Source organism: Melozone crissalis, unplaced genomic scaffold (genome assembly GCF_028551555.1).
Source record: "Melozone crissalis strain CALT ecotype California unplaced genomic scaffold, PUWL_Pcris_2 ptg000017l_1, whole genome shotgun sequence".
Classification (NCBI taxonomy): Eukaryota; Metazoa; Chordata; class Aves; order Passeriformes; family Passerellidae; genus Melozone; species Melozone crissalis.
This window is the reverse complement of record NW_026535795.1, coordinates 10,855,215-10,867,832: the sequence shown is the minus strand read 5'-3', so window position 1 is coordinate 10,867,832 and position 12,618 is coordinate 10,855,215. Positions and strand designations below refer to the sequence as shown.

At 54.6% G+C, this 12,618-nt stretch overlaps 1 protein-coding gene across 1 annotated transcript; it reads right to left on the bottom strand.

Annotated features, from left to right (window-relative positions):
* Positions 1–7,095: 7,095 nt before the first annotated feature.
* SLC32A1 (solute carrier family 32 member 1) lies at positions 7,096–10,619 on the bottom strand. Its single transcript, XM_054274556.1, has 2 exons — positions 10,031–10,619; positions 7,096–9,256 (listed from the first exon to the last, which is right to left on the bottom strand). The coding sequence occupies exons 1-2, from the start codon at positions 10,400–10,402 to the stop codon at positions 8,069–8,071; spliced, it is 1,560 nt and encodes a 519-aa protein (XP_054130531.1). The 5' UTR covers positions 10,403–10,619; the 3' UTR covers positions 7,096–8,068.
* Positions 10,620–12,618: the final 1,999 nt, after the last annotated feature.

Genomic DNA, 12,618 nt, shown 5'->3' with positions numbered 1-12,618 from the left:
GGACAAAATTAAACAATTCTGGTGGAGCTGCAGAGCTGCTGATGTCAGGGCTGGGTTTTGCCAGAATTGCTGCTCCTCTGTGCCTGGCTGCTGTTTCCCTGCCCTCCAGAGAACACATCTGTGCCAGGAAAACCTCTGGCTGGACCTCAGTTCAAAGGTGAGGAGCAGATCTTGGGCAATTTAACCCCTTCTGTGCACACCTCCTGCCTGGACCTGGGCAGAGCATGAGGGAACAAGCTTTGGCCACAGAGAGGGATTTTATTCAGCACAGCTCAGAGCCTCCAGACATTGACTATTCTTGGAAACAACTTCTTTCCTCCCAAGGGAGGGAAACTGCCTTTCTCTTCCCCAAGCCCTATAAGGGGTCAAGGGCTGCTTGGTCCTTCCATGGCTGAGTTGGGTTCCTCCAGGAAGGACCATCCCAGCAAAGCCACGTTTGCAGCTTCACCAGGACAGGACACATCCAATGCGGACAACAGGTCCAGCCCATTGTCTCCACACACATAGAAGTACCCTCTCTCTCTCTCTTTTACTATATTTTATATGCTATTTACAGTGAAAGATAATCCTAATCTCCCTAATCCATAACCATAATCATAATCATAAAAGTGTCACTGAAGTGTAACCACAGTCCTGAGCAATTGGAATTGCAGGGAAAGTCCAGATAAGGCTAAAAACAAATACTTGTCTGGAGAGCACAAAGCAAGAGTCCATGGATCTGCAGTGAAAGGTGACCTAAAATATTTGGCTACTTAGTTATCTCTGCTGGGCAAGAGCTAAAATGAGATAGGATTAAGATTAGGATAGGATAGGATAGGATAGGATAGGATAGGATGTTCTTTAAATGCTCAGAGGCTATTTATTCCTTTTAGTAGAATTCATGAAAGAATAAATAGATTATTGGTGACCATTGCAGCTCTTTAAATTATTTTTTTCCCCTCTACATTTTTCTTCCAACTTCAAAAGGCAGGACTCTGCCTCAGGCTTTGCCTTTGATTTTGCCAAGGAATCCCACGTAAGGGCTGGGATATTTTCCCATATTTTGAAAAAAAGAGATAAGAGGAAGCCACTGGGTATCAATTTTTTTATTCCAAAGGACAGCTAAGGTGGGTTTGAGCAATTTTTGCCACGTTTTGTGCCTCTGTTTCTGTAAATACGAATGTGGCAGAATATTGCTGATCTCTTGTAAAGCCTTTACATTTTCTGTGGTTATTATTGCCATTAAATTAAGTGGCTGGAACTTCTTTTGCTCCCAAGTGCTTTTCAAGTGTAGGCACAGTCTCAGTGAATAAATAACACACCACTGGAAGCAGTCTGACTGTAAGTGACCCTTCCTGGCCAGCCTTGTCCTTGCAAAAGGCTCAACTGCCCTTGCTGCTTGCTTTTCCCTCTTTTCCTTCCCTGCAGCGCTTCAGGACACATTACGGCCTGTGCCTTTAAAAAAAACAAAACAAAACAAAAACAAAACAAAAACCCAAACAAACAACTCAAAACAAAAACACCAAAAACAAAACAAACAAACAAAAAAACAAAACAAAAAAAAAAACCAACCCCAAACCCTGTTTTTTGGGGTGAATACCTCTTTTCCTCTGTAGCACAGGTCAGTGTGACACAGGGCCACCACCCCTAGCTCAAGCCCCAGGTGTGCTCACCTGGTGGGGACAAGGGCAGTTTCCTGGCTGGATTGAGCAGAGTTTAGCAGCTCAGAAGTGGCTCTGAGAGCTGCACTGCCCCAGCCCAGGCCCCTGGCTGCTGGCACAGCACTGGCTTCCTCAGGAGCAGCTGTGGGTGCAGTGTCCCTGGGAATGCCTCCCCTCTTCCTGCTCCATCCTGCCTGGAATCCATGTTTTCAACCCTTTCCATCCATGTGCAAACCCTGGGAAGCAACTGGAGCTGGCACAGCCAGAGATTGTCTCCAGCAGAGCTCTACACACTGCATCCAGTGAGCAGCCCAGTCCAAGCTGGGCTCATGGCATTGCCGGGACCTGTGAGCCCTTGTGCAAGAGCAGCAGAGCTGTCCTGAAATGTGGCAAACCCAGCTCTGTTCCCCTGCTCTGGAACCGAGCAGGAACAGCCCTCCCTGTCCTGCCAGAGGTTTGGGAATGCTCTATTAGAAGCCTGATGGACACTCCTGAGCTTCACCAGGCCCAGCCTCAGAGACACTCACAGCTCAGGAGACCACAGGAGCCAACACAACCTGAAATTTCTGGTGTAAACTTCACCCTTCCAGTGCTGACTGCAAATCCCAGTGGAGCCCAAGGCTCCTTTCCATGGGGATGCACAGTTGGTCTCTGCTGATCTCCAGCTTCTGAAATTACCCAGATCAGGAGCACTCAGGGGTGCTGCCCACAGGAGCCCACCCAGCTGAGCTGCTGTGGGGCTGCAGGGACGAGCAGGGTGATGGGAGTTCCTTTGATGGAAGTTTGCTGGGAGAGGCAGAGCTAAAGCCAGAAAATTTCCCAGAGGAAGGAAAGAAGGCTGCTCATCTCCTCTCTGGACTTCTCCACATCTGGGAAACAACCCCAACAACTGCTGGAACTGAACCCCGCTCCCCTTGCAGCTGCTGGCCCTGGGGAGCAACTCTTCTTCCAGGTTCCTGGCAGCAAGGAACAAGTCCTTCACAGCCCTCTGCTTCTCCCAAAGGGCTTCAGGAACTCATTAAAAGAAGGGAAAGTCTCAATCCTCCCAGAGAAAGCAAAGGGGCATTACCTGCAGGCAGGGCTCCTGGATCCAGCGGGTGCTGCCACACTCTCTCCCTCCCGTTGTTTTTATTTTGGCAATGCAGTCTGAAGGTCGAAGAAAAAGTCCGAAGGAGTGGCTTGTGGCAGGCAGTAAATTATTACCCTGGACCTCTCTCTCTGAGGGGACCAAGGCACAGGGAGCTGCGGTGGGAGAGGAAAATCCCTCCTTGGGGGGATTAGAGGGCAGCTCGCTGGCAGGGAAGTGCAAAGGGTCAGAACAAAGTGCTCTGTTTGCCGGAGGCTGTGCTGGGTCACATGCTGGATCCCAGCAGAGGTAATGAGCCATGGGTCACCTCCCAAACTCCTGCAAGACCACAGGACCTGTTGCCAATCCCCCAACAGACCTTGCCAGGCAGGAAGGAGCTGCGTGAGAGGGAGCCTTGCCCTCTGGCAGCACTGAGGAGCAAGAAATCCAGGGACTTTAACATGCCTGATCTGTGCAGGTGTGACAGTCCTACAGCCTCCCTTCTGCCCCCTGTGTGCCCTGCTCGGTGGATCCTGGGCCACTCATACAGAGGAAGTACCTGTCACCCTAGTTTTTTAAGATTTTCTAAGCCTCCTGATGTTGACATTCTTGTAGTGAGCTTTCTCACACACTTTCTGTAAATAACTCATTGTTTTGCATTCCTTTATGGAAGAAGAGAAAGTTGATGGGCTGTTGGTTTGTCCAGTGTCATTGGAGAGGTGGCACTGTCACCCTCCAATCCACTGTCACTTTTAGAAAACTATAAATGTTGAAGTCAGAAAATAAACTTCCCTTTTCCTTCATGTTGAGAACAGCGGTGTGGGCTTGTGTTCTTTTGTGTCCTATAATGACAAGAACCACCTGAGACTCCAAGGAGGAGCCATGGGCACATCAGATCTGAGCCCAGAGGAGCACTCTTAGAGCCAAAATTCACTGCCCTCATGCTCTCCCCAGTTTGCTCCATTCCTCTTGCTTCCCCTCAGCAGGAGCCCAGCACCAGGGGTCACATCCCTGTGAGGGGGCCCAAACAAGAGTCTGACAGGTGAGTGTGTTGGTGGAGTCACTGGTGGAACCTCCAGCTCCTCACCGGAAACACAAACTCCAAAGATAAATAAAACCAGTTGATGGAGAACATTGATGCCACCACCAAAAATTAATACCTCTTTTGGTTTTTCTGAAATTGCATTTTCTGAAATAGCATTTTTCTGAAATAGCATTTTTCTGAAAAAGCATTTTCTGAAATAGCCTGGAATATGTGATATGGAGTGTCCAAACTTCATGAGGCTGAGATATCCAGCTGCCAGCACAGGCAGGGTCTCTGGCTCCATGTGTGGGGAGGAGGCAGAGCCATGCCTGCCTTCTGCACACAGGGAGGAGTGGGCTCTGCCCTCACCTCACTCCAGCTCCCACCGATGGCCCCATTGGGTGGCACAACTGTGTGGATGCATGAGGGCAACAGAGATTTGGTATTACCCTCATGTCTCAGGAAATGAGCCCAAATAGAGGTCCCCATTGTGCCTGAGGAACTGTAAAGACACAGAGAGAAATAAATCCGTTCCCTGGTAGTGCAGAGAGGGCCTTTGTTTGTCTGGTTTTCAGAGTGAGAAGGTTTAGAGGATTGTTGCAGCACATGACCAGAAGCTACAAAGCACAGACAAAAGCCATTTGGAGCACAGACCAGACTCTGACATCGCACTGGGTTTTCAGAAGATTTCTGCTTTGTTCACGTTAAACCTGCTGCTATTTTGGGGGTTATTTTCCTCACTCCGCTGCGTCCCTTGCTGTCACGTCCAGCAGAACTGGGCACACGAACGGTGCCACAGGCACCGGCACAGCATCAAAATGTCTGCTGAGACAGGCTGGAGGGGCTGCCTGTGTCCCTAGCCCGAGGCACAAGTGTTGCACCAACAGCCACGGACAAGTTTAGAGGACACAGCCTGTGCTTATCGCTTGCAGAGCCGCCTCGTTTCGCAAGCGGGTCCCGTCAGCCACCAGCCAGGGCCGGCTCCCGGCTGGGGCACTGGGAAGCGCCTGAGCCGAGCTGACAGCGAGACAAAGCCCTTTGGGGCTCGCTGGGAAATCGCTGCTTTCGACACAGCTGGAAAGTGCAGCGGGGCAGATGCTGAGGTGCCCTGTCAGCCCCGGGAGCCGCACTGCCTGCACTGCTCCTCCAGCCGGGGCTGCCTCCCTGCCAGCAGGAGCTTGGGGAGCTCAGGGATTTGAGCTGGTCAAGCTTCCCTGTTCTTCGCCCTGGGAGATAGAAGTGAGGATCCCTGACCTTCCCCTGACTGTCACAAAAAGGGCACAAATCTCACAGCCCCAAGTACAGCAGGGAGCATGTCTGCTCATAAGGGCAAGGGGGGAAAAAAGTGCTGAATTAGGTTTAAAACCTCTGCAAAATTAAAGCGTCATAAAATGGTTTCCATCATCATGTACCCTAAACCAGAGAACTTTTGGACTCTGTAAAACACAGACCACAGGCCACAGACCAAAAAAGGACCAGGACACATTAGTCTGTGAGCATCCTGTGTCCAGACTCAAGCAGCTGCCTGCAGGAGAAGAGAGCCAGCTGTTGTGCTGCTGTGGCATGTTCCCCTTGCTTCCCTGGTGGGGAACACAGGGACAGAAACACTCTGAAAGCACCGTGTACACACCAGAGATGTGCAAAGCACTGTGTTAACCTGCCAGGCAACCTCAGCTCTCCACTTACTCCAGGATCCGAGGGGTTATCTCAGGGCAGGGAGATGGGCTGGATCTCCTCCCACGCTGGCCCTTTATCACTGCCCTGGGGAGAAAGCAGACCTGGAACAGGGAGTTCAGGGCAGAAGCAAGAGCAGCGAGCACCCCTGAAGAGAAGCCCCCTGTCCGGGCTGGCTCCCCTCATCTCGGGCGGGGGGATGCGGTGGCTCCGGGCGGTTCCATCCCATCTCCCGGCTGGGGATGGATGCGATGGCTCCGGGCCGGGTCTGTCCCCTCTCCTGGATGGGGATGGATGCGGTGGCTCCGGGCAGGGCCCATCCCGTCTCCCGGCTGTGGATGGATGCGGTGGCTCCGGGCCGAGCCTATCCCGTCTCCCGGCCGGGGATGGATGCGGTGGCTCCGGGCCGGTTACATCCCATCTCTGGCCGGGGATGGATGCGGTGGTTCCGGCCTGGGCAGGTCCCCTCTGCCGGCTACGGAAAGCTGCGGTGGCTCCGGGCCGGGAGCGCCGTCGGGCGAGGGCGCTGCGCCGCCGTGGCGGCTCCGGGCCGGGAGCGCACGGGAAGGGGGGCGGATCGGGCTGTCGGTGCCTGCGGCAGGGCGGCAATCACGGGTCACCTGCACCGGGGTGGGAGCGGGGATGATGGGGGTGAAAGTGGTGAGGATGGAGGTAGGGGTGAGCATGAAGACGATGGGCATGAGCTTGAGAATGGGGTAGGACGCTGCAGGGTATTCCCAGCATGGAGGGAAATGTGGCTAATCCAGGGCAGGCGTCTCACCACGATGCCCCCCACTCTCACCCACCCTTGGCGCCACACCATCCTGTCCCCACACGGCACAGACCCCACTGCTCCCCTGTTCTTTTCTATCGGAAGCTGCCCAGAAAATCGCCCGGAATGCGTTTTCCCCGGGCAGGGACATCCCTCTCTCCGCCCGCTGCCCCTTTCCCAGCTTGTGCCAACACCCCCTCCCGGTACCGCATTGCGGAGCTGCCCGCTAACCCGGACCGGACCGGGCGGGGGAGATGGGGGCACATCCCAGCCCTTCCGGGGCTCGACGTATTTTGGGGGCAATAACAAGAGTCCCACGGGGACCTCAGCCGTGCCTGTGCTGCGAGAACGCTGCCGGTGGGTCCCTCCATCCTCATCCTCGCTGTGTAGCGGCAGCGGATGGACAATTAGTTGTCGTGGCTTTTGAAATGGTGTAAATCGAGGTGTTTTCGGTCACAGGATTGGAGTGTGGGGCTGACCTCCCCCGCGGTGGCGGCTTTGCCCGCAGCGGGGATCAGCCCGACGCTCCACACCCGTGGGCAGGGTTTGGAGAGTTTGGATCAAGCCAGGGGTACACCCAGCCTTTTATTTCGTTTATTTCTCCTCCTTTGTTTGTTCTTTCACAAGAACAAAAACCTCGGGGTGCATCTGCAAACTCCCTTTCCTGTAGTCTGAGCACTACGGGGGAAAGCAAAACTGAGGAGGGAGTGAAAGCATTCCCGCCACCCCCAGCTGTAAGATGACCTCTTCCTCAAAAATATCCCCTACCTCTTTCAAACAGCTGAATGCCACCTTCTCTGGAAACCCAGCACTGCCTCCCTTAGCCCGAGGATGTGTTGTAGCCCCGACCCGGGGAGAATGAACCTTCCTCTGCCCCTGCCCTGCTCCTCCAAGCCCCCCACGAACCAGGCCAGCCTCATCAGCTATGTTTTCTCTTTATTGTTCCATATATTTATGTACCACATTATATGTTAAAGATAGATTTTTTTTTCTGATATACATTTTTCATCTTATTTACCACAATGACACCACACGTACATTGGAAACAGCTCCACGGATCTGGTAGATTGCACAGAATGAATTGTGTCGTAGTTTTGTTCCTGTAATCCCGAAACGACATCAAATCCAACCATATAATATTATTATTATTATATTATTTTTTAGCTTTTCATAATTTAGAAATAACAATTGTTAAAACGAAACGAAACATAAGTCACCGAGAAGTGGACTCCAGGGCTGCGATTTCAACCAGAGGCAGCACATTTGTGTTTGATGGGAAGCGCCGTTCCTCGGTGTGGATTGGGATGGAAGAATCGAGCAGTCCTGACATCTATCGTGACTACGGTGTAAACATTGCAGGTAAGCGGCATCACCGGTCGTCAGACGCTGCTTGGGCTTGTTGGGCTGGTCGTACAATCTGGGTCTCGTCTACATCCATCTCTCAAAGTGTTAAAACAAAGGTCCCTGCTCCCGCCCCATTGGCGGGTTTGCTTCCCAATCCCGCGGGATCGGCACCTGTGTTTCAGCTCCTGAAACACTGATTTGCATATCTGTGAGGAGTGTTGAAAACTGCGACTGTTTCCCAACAGGCCGTTTGTGGGGGGCCAAGCATCAGGCAACGAGTGAGGAGATAAGGGTGGGGCATCAGATAATTTCCTTCCAAAAAATCTAAATAACAAAAAAATAGATTTAAATCTGAGCTTATTTAAAAAGACACCAGGGCGAGCACTTTCATCTCTTCTTATTTTCCTTAGTTTGCAGATTCTATGACATAGAATTTGTTGGATGCACGTAACGAAAATAATGACTCTTTCCATTAAAGGGATGCAGAATTATTTGGCTATGCGGATGTTCGATGCGATTCTCTTCCTGCACCCGACTCTGGCCCCTCCTTAGTCTTCAGCATTGGTTCTGAAAGCCTCTATGAGGCCTTCTAAAGAATGGATGAACCCAGAGATGCTGCAGATACCGCCTATAACGAAAATGGCAACATCGAAGAAGACATGATGCCACAAGAGCTTCCTCCACAAGAGTTTGAGGTGGAAGAGACTGGGGAGCAGGAAACAGAGCCCTGCGCCTGTGAGGCTCCCAGTAAGACCCATCAAGAGGGCGAAATGGGGGACATAGATAGCCATGAGCAGGGTGAAAACTACCAGGGCACATCTGAGGGTGAGTCCCCAGGATTTGAGCCGCCCGTCACCCCCATAGCAGTTGGGGAAGAAAGCCCTGTTTCCATCTTGGAAAAGGGACCGCTCCAGGACTTCTACAGCTGCAAAGAACGGCAAGGGGTACGAGAGCAAGGCTTTGGCCACCAAGAAAATGTTGACTACTGCCCTAATGGTGGATGGCAAGTTGTCTGTAATGACCTCCTTGGTCTCATCAGCCCAGGTCAGGTAGGCGACCAAGGCAAAGAGTCCCTTAAGGATGCAAGCTGCGATGTGAGTCCAGTTCATCATGCAATGGAACTCCTTGGGGTTCTGCATGTTCCCCTCCAAGGAAGGCAGAAAGATCTGGGAGGTGTAGCTGAAGACAATGATGCCAATGGAGATGGGAAACTTCTTGACATCAATGTAAAACTTGACTTTGTCCCAGGCCCAGTCGCGCGCCCTGGAGAGGCAGTAGGCGATCACCAGGATGTTGATGACAAAGTGGGCTAACGTGCAGAGCAAGCTGAACTTGGAGACTGCCTTGAGGTTCTTCAAGAACGCGCAAGGCAGGAGCACGGCCGTGGCAATGATGGACCACGACTTCTGGGAGACGGGCAGGTTGGGGAAGCTGTTGTACATCAGGTTCCCACTGACCACCACATAGAGGATGCAGGTCATGACCAGTTCAATGATCTGAGCCACGTTGACAATTCTGCCCCCGAGCGTGGGGAAGCGGGGCGCGCAGCACGCGTTCGCGATGTCCACGTAGGAGTCTCTCACCCTGACTATCTCCCCATCCTCATTCTCTTCGTAAAGACAGGCAATAAGGATTTTCCCAGTGTAGCAGCAAACCACTGCAGCGAAAATTATTAAAAAGAGTCCTAGGTATCCACCGTGAAGGATGGCATAGGGCAGGCCCAGAACAAACATCCCCTAGAAAGAGACAAAATGGAAACCATGTTGCTGGATCTCTGAGGGGCCTGGGCTGAGTGCACGCAGCCGCGCCAGGGCGGTCACGTGCATGCTCTCTGTCTGCCCACGCACCGTGGCGCCCACGCAGGCGGTCACACAGTCACGCCACGCAGCCGCTGCCACGCGGTGACGCACCCCTGTCCCTGTGACGTGCCACCCCCACAGTCACAGCCGCGTCATCGCACCCCCGAGCACCCACAACAGCCGGGCAAGGTTTGGGTGGCCAGGCTTTGCTCCAGTCTCCACCCTCGCTGTCCCCAGCCCCTCTCAGTGCACCAAGACCTCCATTGCTGGGGCCAGACTGGGTCCACTCCAGTGCAGCCCCACCACCAGCCCAGTCACCCCCGTGTCCCCCTGTCCCTCCTTGCTGGGGCAGCCTGATGGGGTCAGAATCTGCAGCGTGACAGGGCTGGGGCCTGGGCCCCTCCCTGGCGCTGTGCCCAGTTCAGGGGGGGAAGAGGGGGCCAAGCAAAGCAGAAAGCTGGGCTAGGGGGTTTTAATTTCCTTTTTTTAAAATCTATTTTTCCTTTTAATTCCCTCCTCCCGCTCTATTATTCACCTCTATCTTTCACTTATTTTTATTTCTGTTATTTCCCCCTTTTTATCCCTATTCCCCCTTTTCCTCGAAGCCGGTTTGCAATCAGCCCACGGCTTCTGGCCGAGATACAGAGCACGTAACGGGACCGGGATGGGGGAGCGCTGCCCGGTGCCCCGCGGCGGTGGCGGCGGCCGTACCTGGATGGCGTTGGTGACGTTCCATCCCGCCTCCCAAGCCGTGATCTTGGGCTTGCCCTGCCCCGAGAGCTCGGAGCAGGCCTCCTTGGAGGCGGAGGGCGGCAGGGGCCCTGTGCCGTCCCGCTGGTAGTGGATGTCCCCTTCCAGGGGCGGCTCCCCGCCCTCCTCGCTGCCCTCGGACTTCAGGATGTCCATCTGCAGCCCTTGCCGATGCTCCATGTCCAGGTCGTCGCAGTGGGCGAAGCCCACCGCCTCCTCGTCGGTGGCCGCCTGGAAGCCCATCCTGGCGAACATGCCGCTCATCTTCGCCTGGGATTTGTGCGACACCGAGGTGGCCACGTTGGAGAGCTTGCTGCGGAGGAGGGTGGCCATGGCGGCGGCTCCGGTGACTCCGCTGCTCGCGGACCCTCGGGGATGCGGAGACCCGACGGGGCGGGCGGGCGGCGGGGCTGTGGACGGGACTTGGCGGCCCCTTGGCGAGGGGCGGCTGCGGGAGGCTGCTCCGAGCCGCTACCTCCGTGTCCCGGCGCAGTGCGGGCGGCTCCCGGCCGGGGTGCCCAGGGGCATGACACCGCTGCGGGGGGAGCGGGCCCGCACGCCCCGCCGCCCGCTCCGCGCCGCTCCGCCGAGCCCCGCGCCGCGATCGGGGGCGACTCGGGCGGGATGGGGGCTGTCAGCAGCCGGCCGGTGTCACCAAACGGGCAGAGCGAGCCCCTGGCAGAGCGCGCCGCGTCTCCATCGCAGTGCGCCCACCTCGCGGAGAGAAGAGGAGAGGGGAGAGAATTGCTGCATTTCTGGGGGAGGTACCAGCCTCCCCGGCCAAGCCCAGCCCCCCGCACTCCCCCCGCCCCACCCACGCCCGCCGGGCCCCGCCAGCAGCGCCGCAGCCCGGGACCCCCCCCGCTCCCCAGCCCGGCTCCGCATCCCCTGCGCTGCCCGCCCTGCCCCGCACCTGCCCCGCAGCCCCCGGCCGCCAGCCCCTGCCCCACTGAGAAACAAAAGAGCTCCGCTGAAGAGGCGGACGGGCGGCTTTCGACAGGTTCTTAACGGGATTTTCCTCCTCGTACCCCCTTCTTTTCCTTTTCTCTGTCCCCCAAACCGCGCGGCCCCTCCGGAGGCAGGGGGCGGCCTGGGCAGCGGCCCCTGCCCGGGGGACACAGCGGTGCGTGGCCACCCGCTCACAGGGAGCGAGGGCTCAGCTCTCTCTAACGATTCCTGGGATCGGGGAGCTCCAAAACCGGCGGGACAAGGGGCGCAGGTCTCCTTTGGGGCCCGCAGCCGGGTGGCACCGCATCGGCCCCGCAGCGGAGCACCGGCACCGGGGGATGCTCCGTGCACAGCTCTCGGTCCTCACCGGCCCCTACTGAGCTTCTCCTTCCTTTAAACAAAATACCGATAATTTCGGTTTGCTTCCAAGCGCTTATATTCGTTTAAACAAAAAGCCTTACGATTTCTAATTTATCTTAAATTTTTCCGAGGTGAGCGGTAACACAGCCGATAACGACAACGGGAACTCCCGGTCCTGTGCTGTGGCACAGACAAGTGGAGAGTGCCAGGGGGAGCGATGGCATTCGGGGGCGGTGTGTGGGAAAGCACGTCCCCTCTGCGGCGGGAGAGCCTGTGAATCGTTGTTTAAAAAAATTATATGTATATACATACATACATACATACATACATATATATATATATATATGTATGTATGTATGTATGTGTATATGTATATATGTTCTTTGAAAGATGGGAGAAGGGAGGAATTTCTCTTCCTTTGCTGTTTTGGAAGGCAAAAAACCCCCATTTTTTTACCACAGATAGAAGGAAAAGCCACCACTAAATTATTTCCTAGTATCGTTGTCGAGGGAGTAGGAAGGGAGCGCCCAGGCTGCGGTTGAAGGTGGGATGCGGTACTGAGCAGAGATGGGGGGAAAAAAACCCCAATTCCTAGGGAAAAAAAAAATCCTTAAATCACCTCCTTAATACCTTTTTATTTTTTCCCCAGCCACAATTCAAAAGGAAATTGGGTGCAAAGAGACTGAAGAGTGCAAAAAAACAGAATAAAACTAAAATATCCGCGGTGAGGGCTGTGCCCCTAAGGGGTCTCTCGGCCGCTGCTCTTGGCATGGAGATGAACGAGCTGTTTCTACAGCCGGGCCCCCAAAAATGGGGATATTTTTGATGGCAGCGGAGGAGGAGGGCGGCTGAGCGTGGCGCATCCTTGGCTTTGCGTGGGAATTATTTCATGTGAGTGCACAGATAGGTCGCGAACGCCGAGCGGGGCACGGCTTCGCCCCGGGTTTAGCAGCGTCTTGACGGGCTGGGATTTAACGGGAGAAATTGCAAAGCTCGGGCCGTCCCCGCTGCCCTCGGCCGCCGTTTCGCCTCTTCACAGCTCGGGGAAATCAGTGATACGACAGACACCGTGAGGGATTAATGCAACGATTTATTTTTCTTTTTTATTAACATTTTTTTTTATTCATCCTAAAACGAGTTCGTTATGAAAGAAGGCGTGAAGGAGCTCTGCTTCTGGAGGCTGCAGGGGCATCAGGGAAGGAGGAACGAAAATGCATCCAAACCTCTGTCTGGTGCGTGAT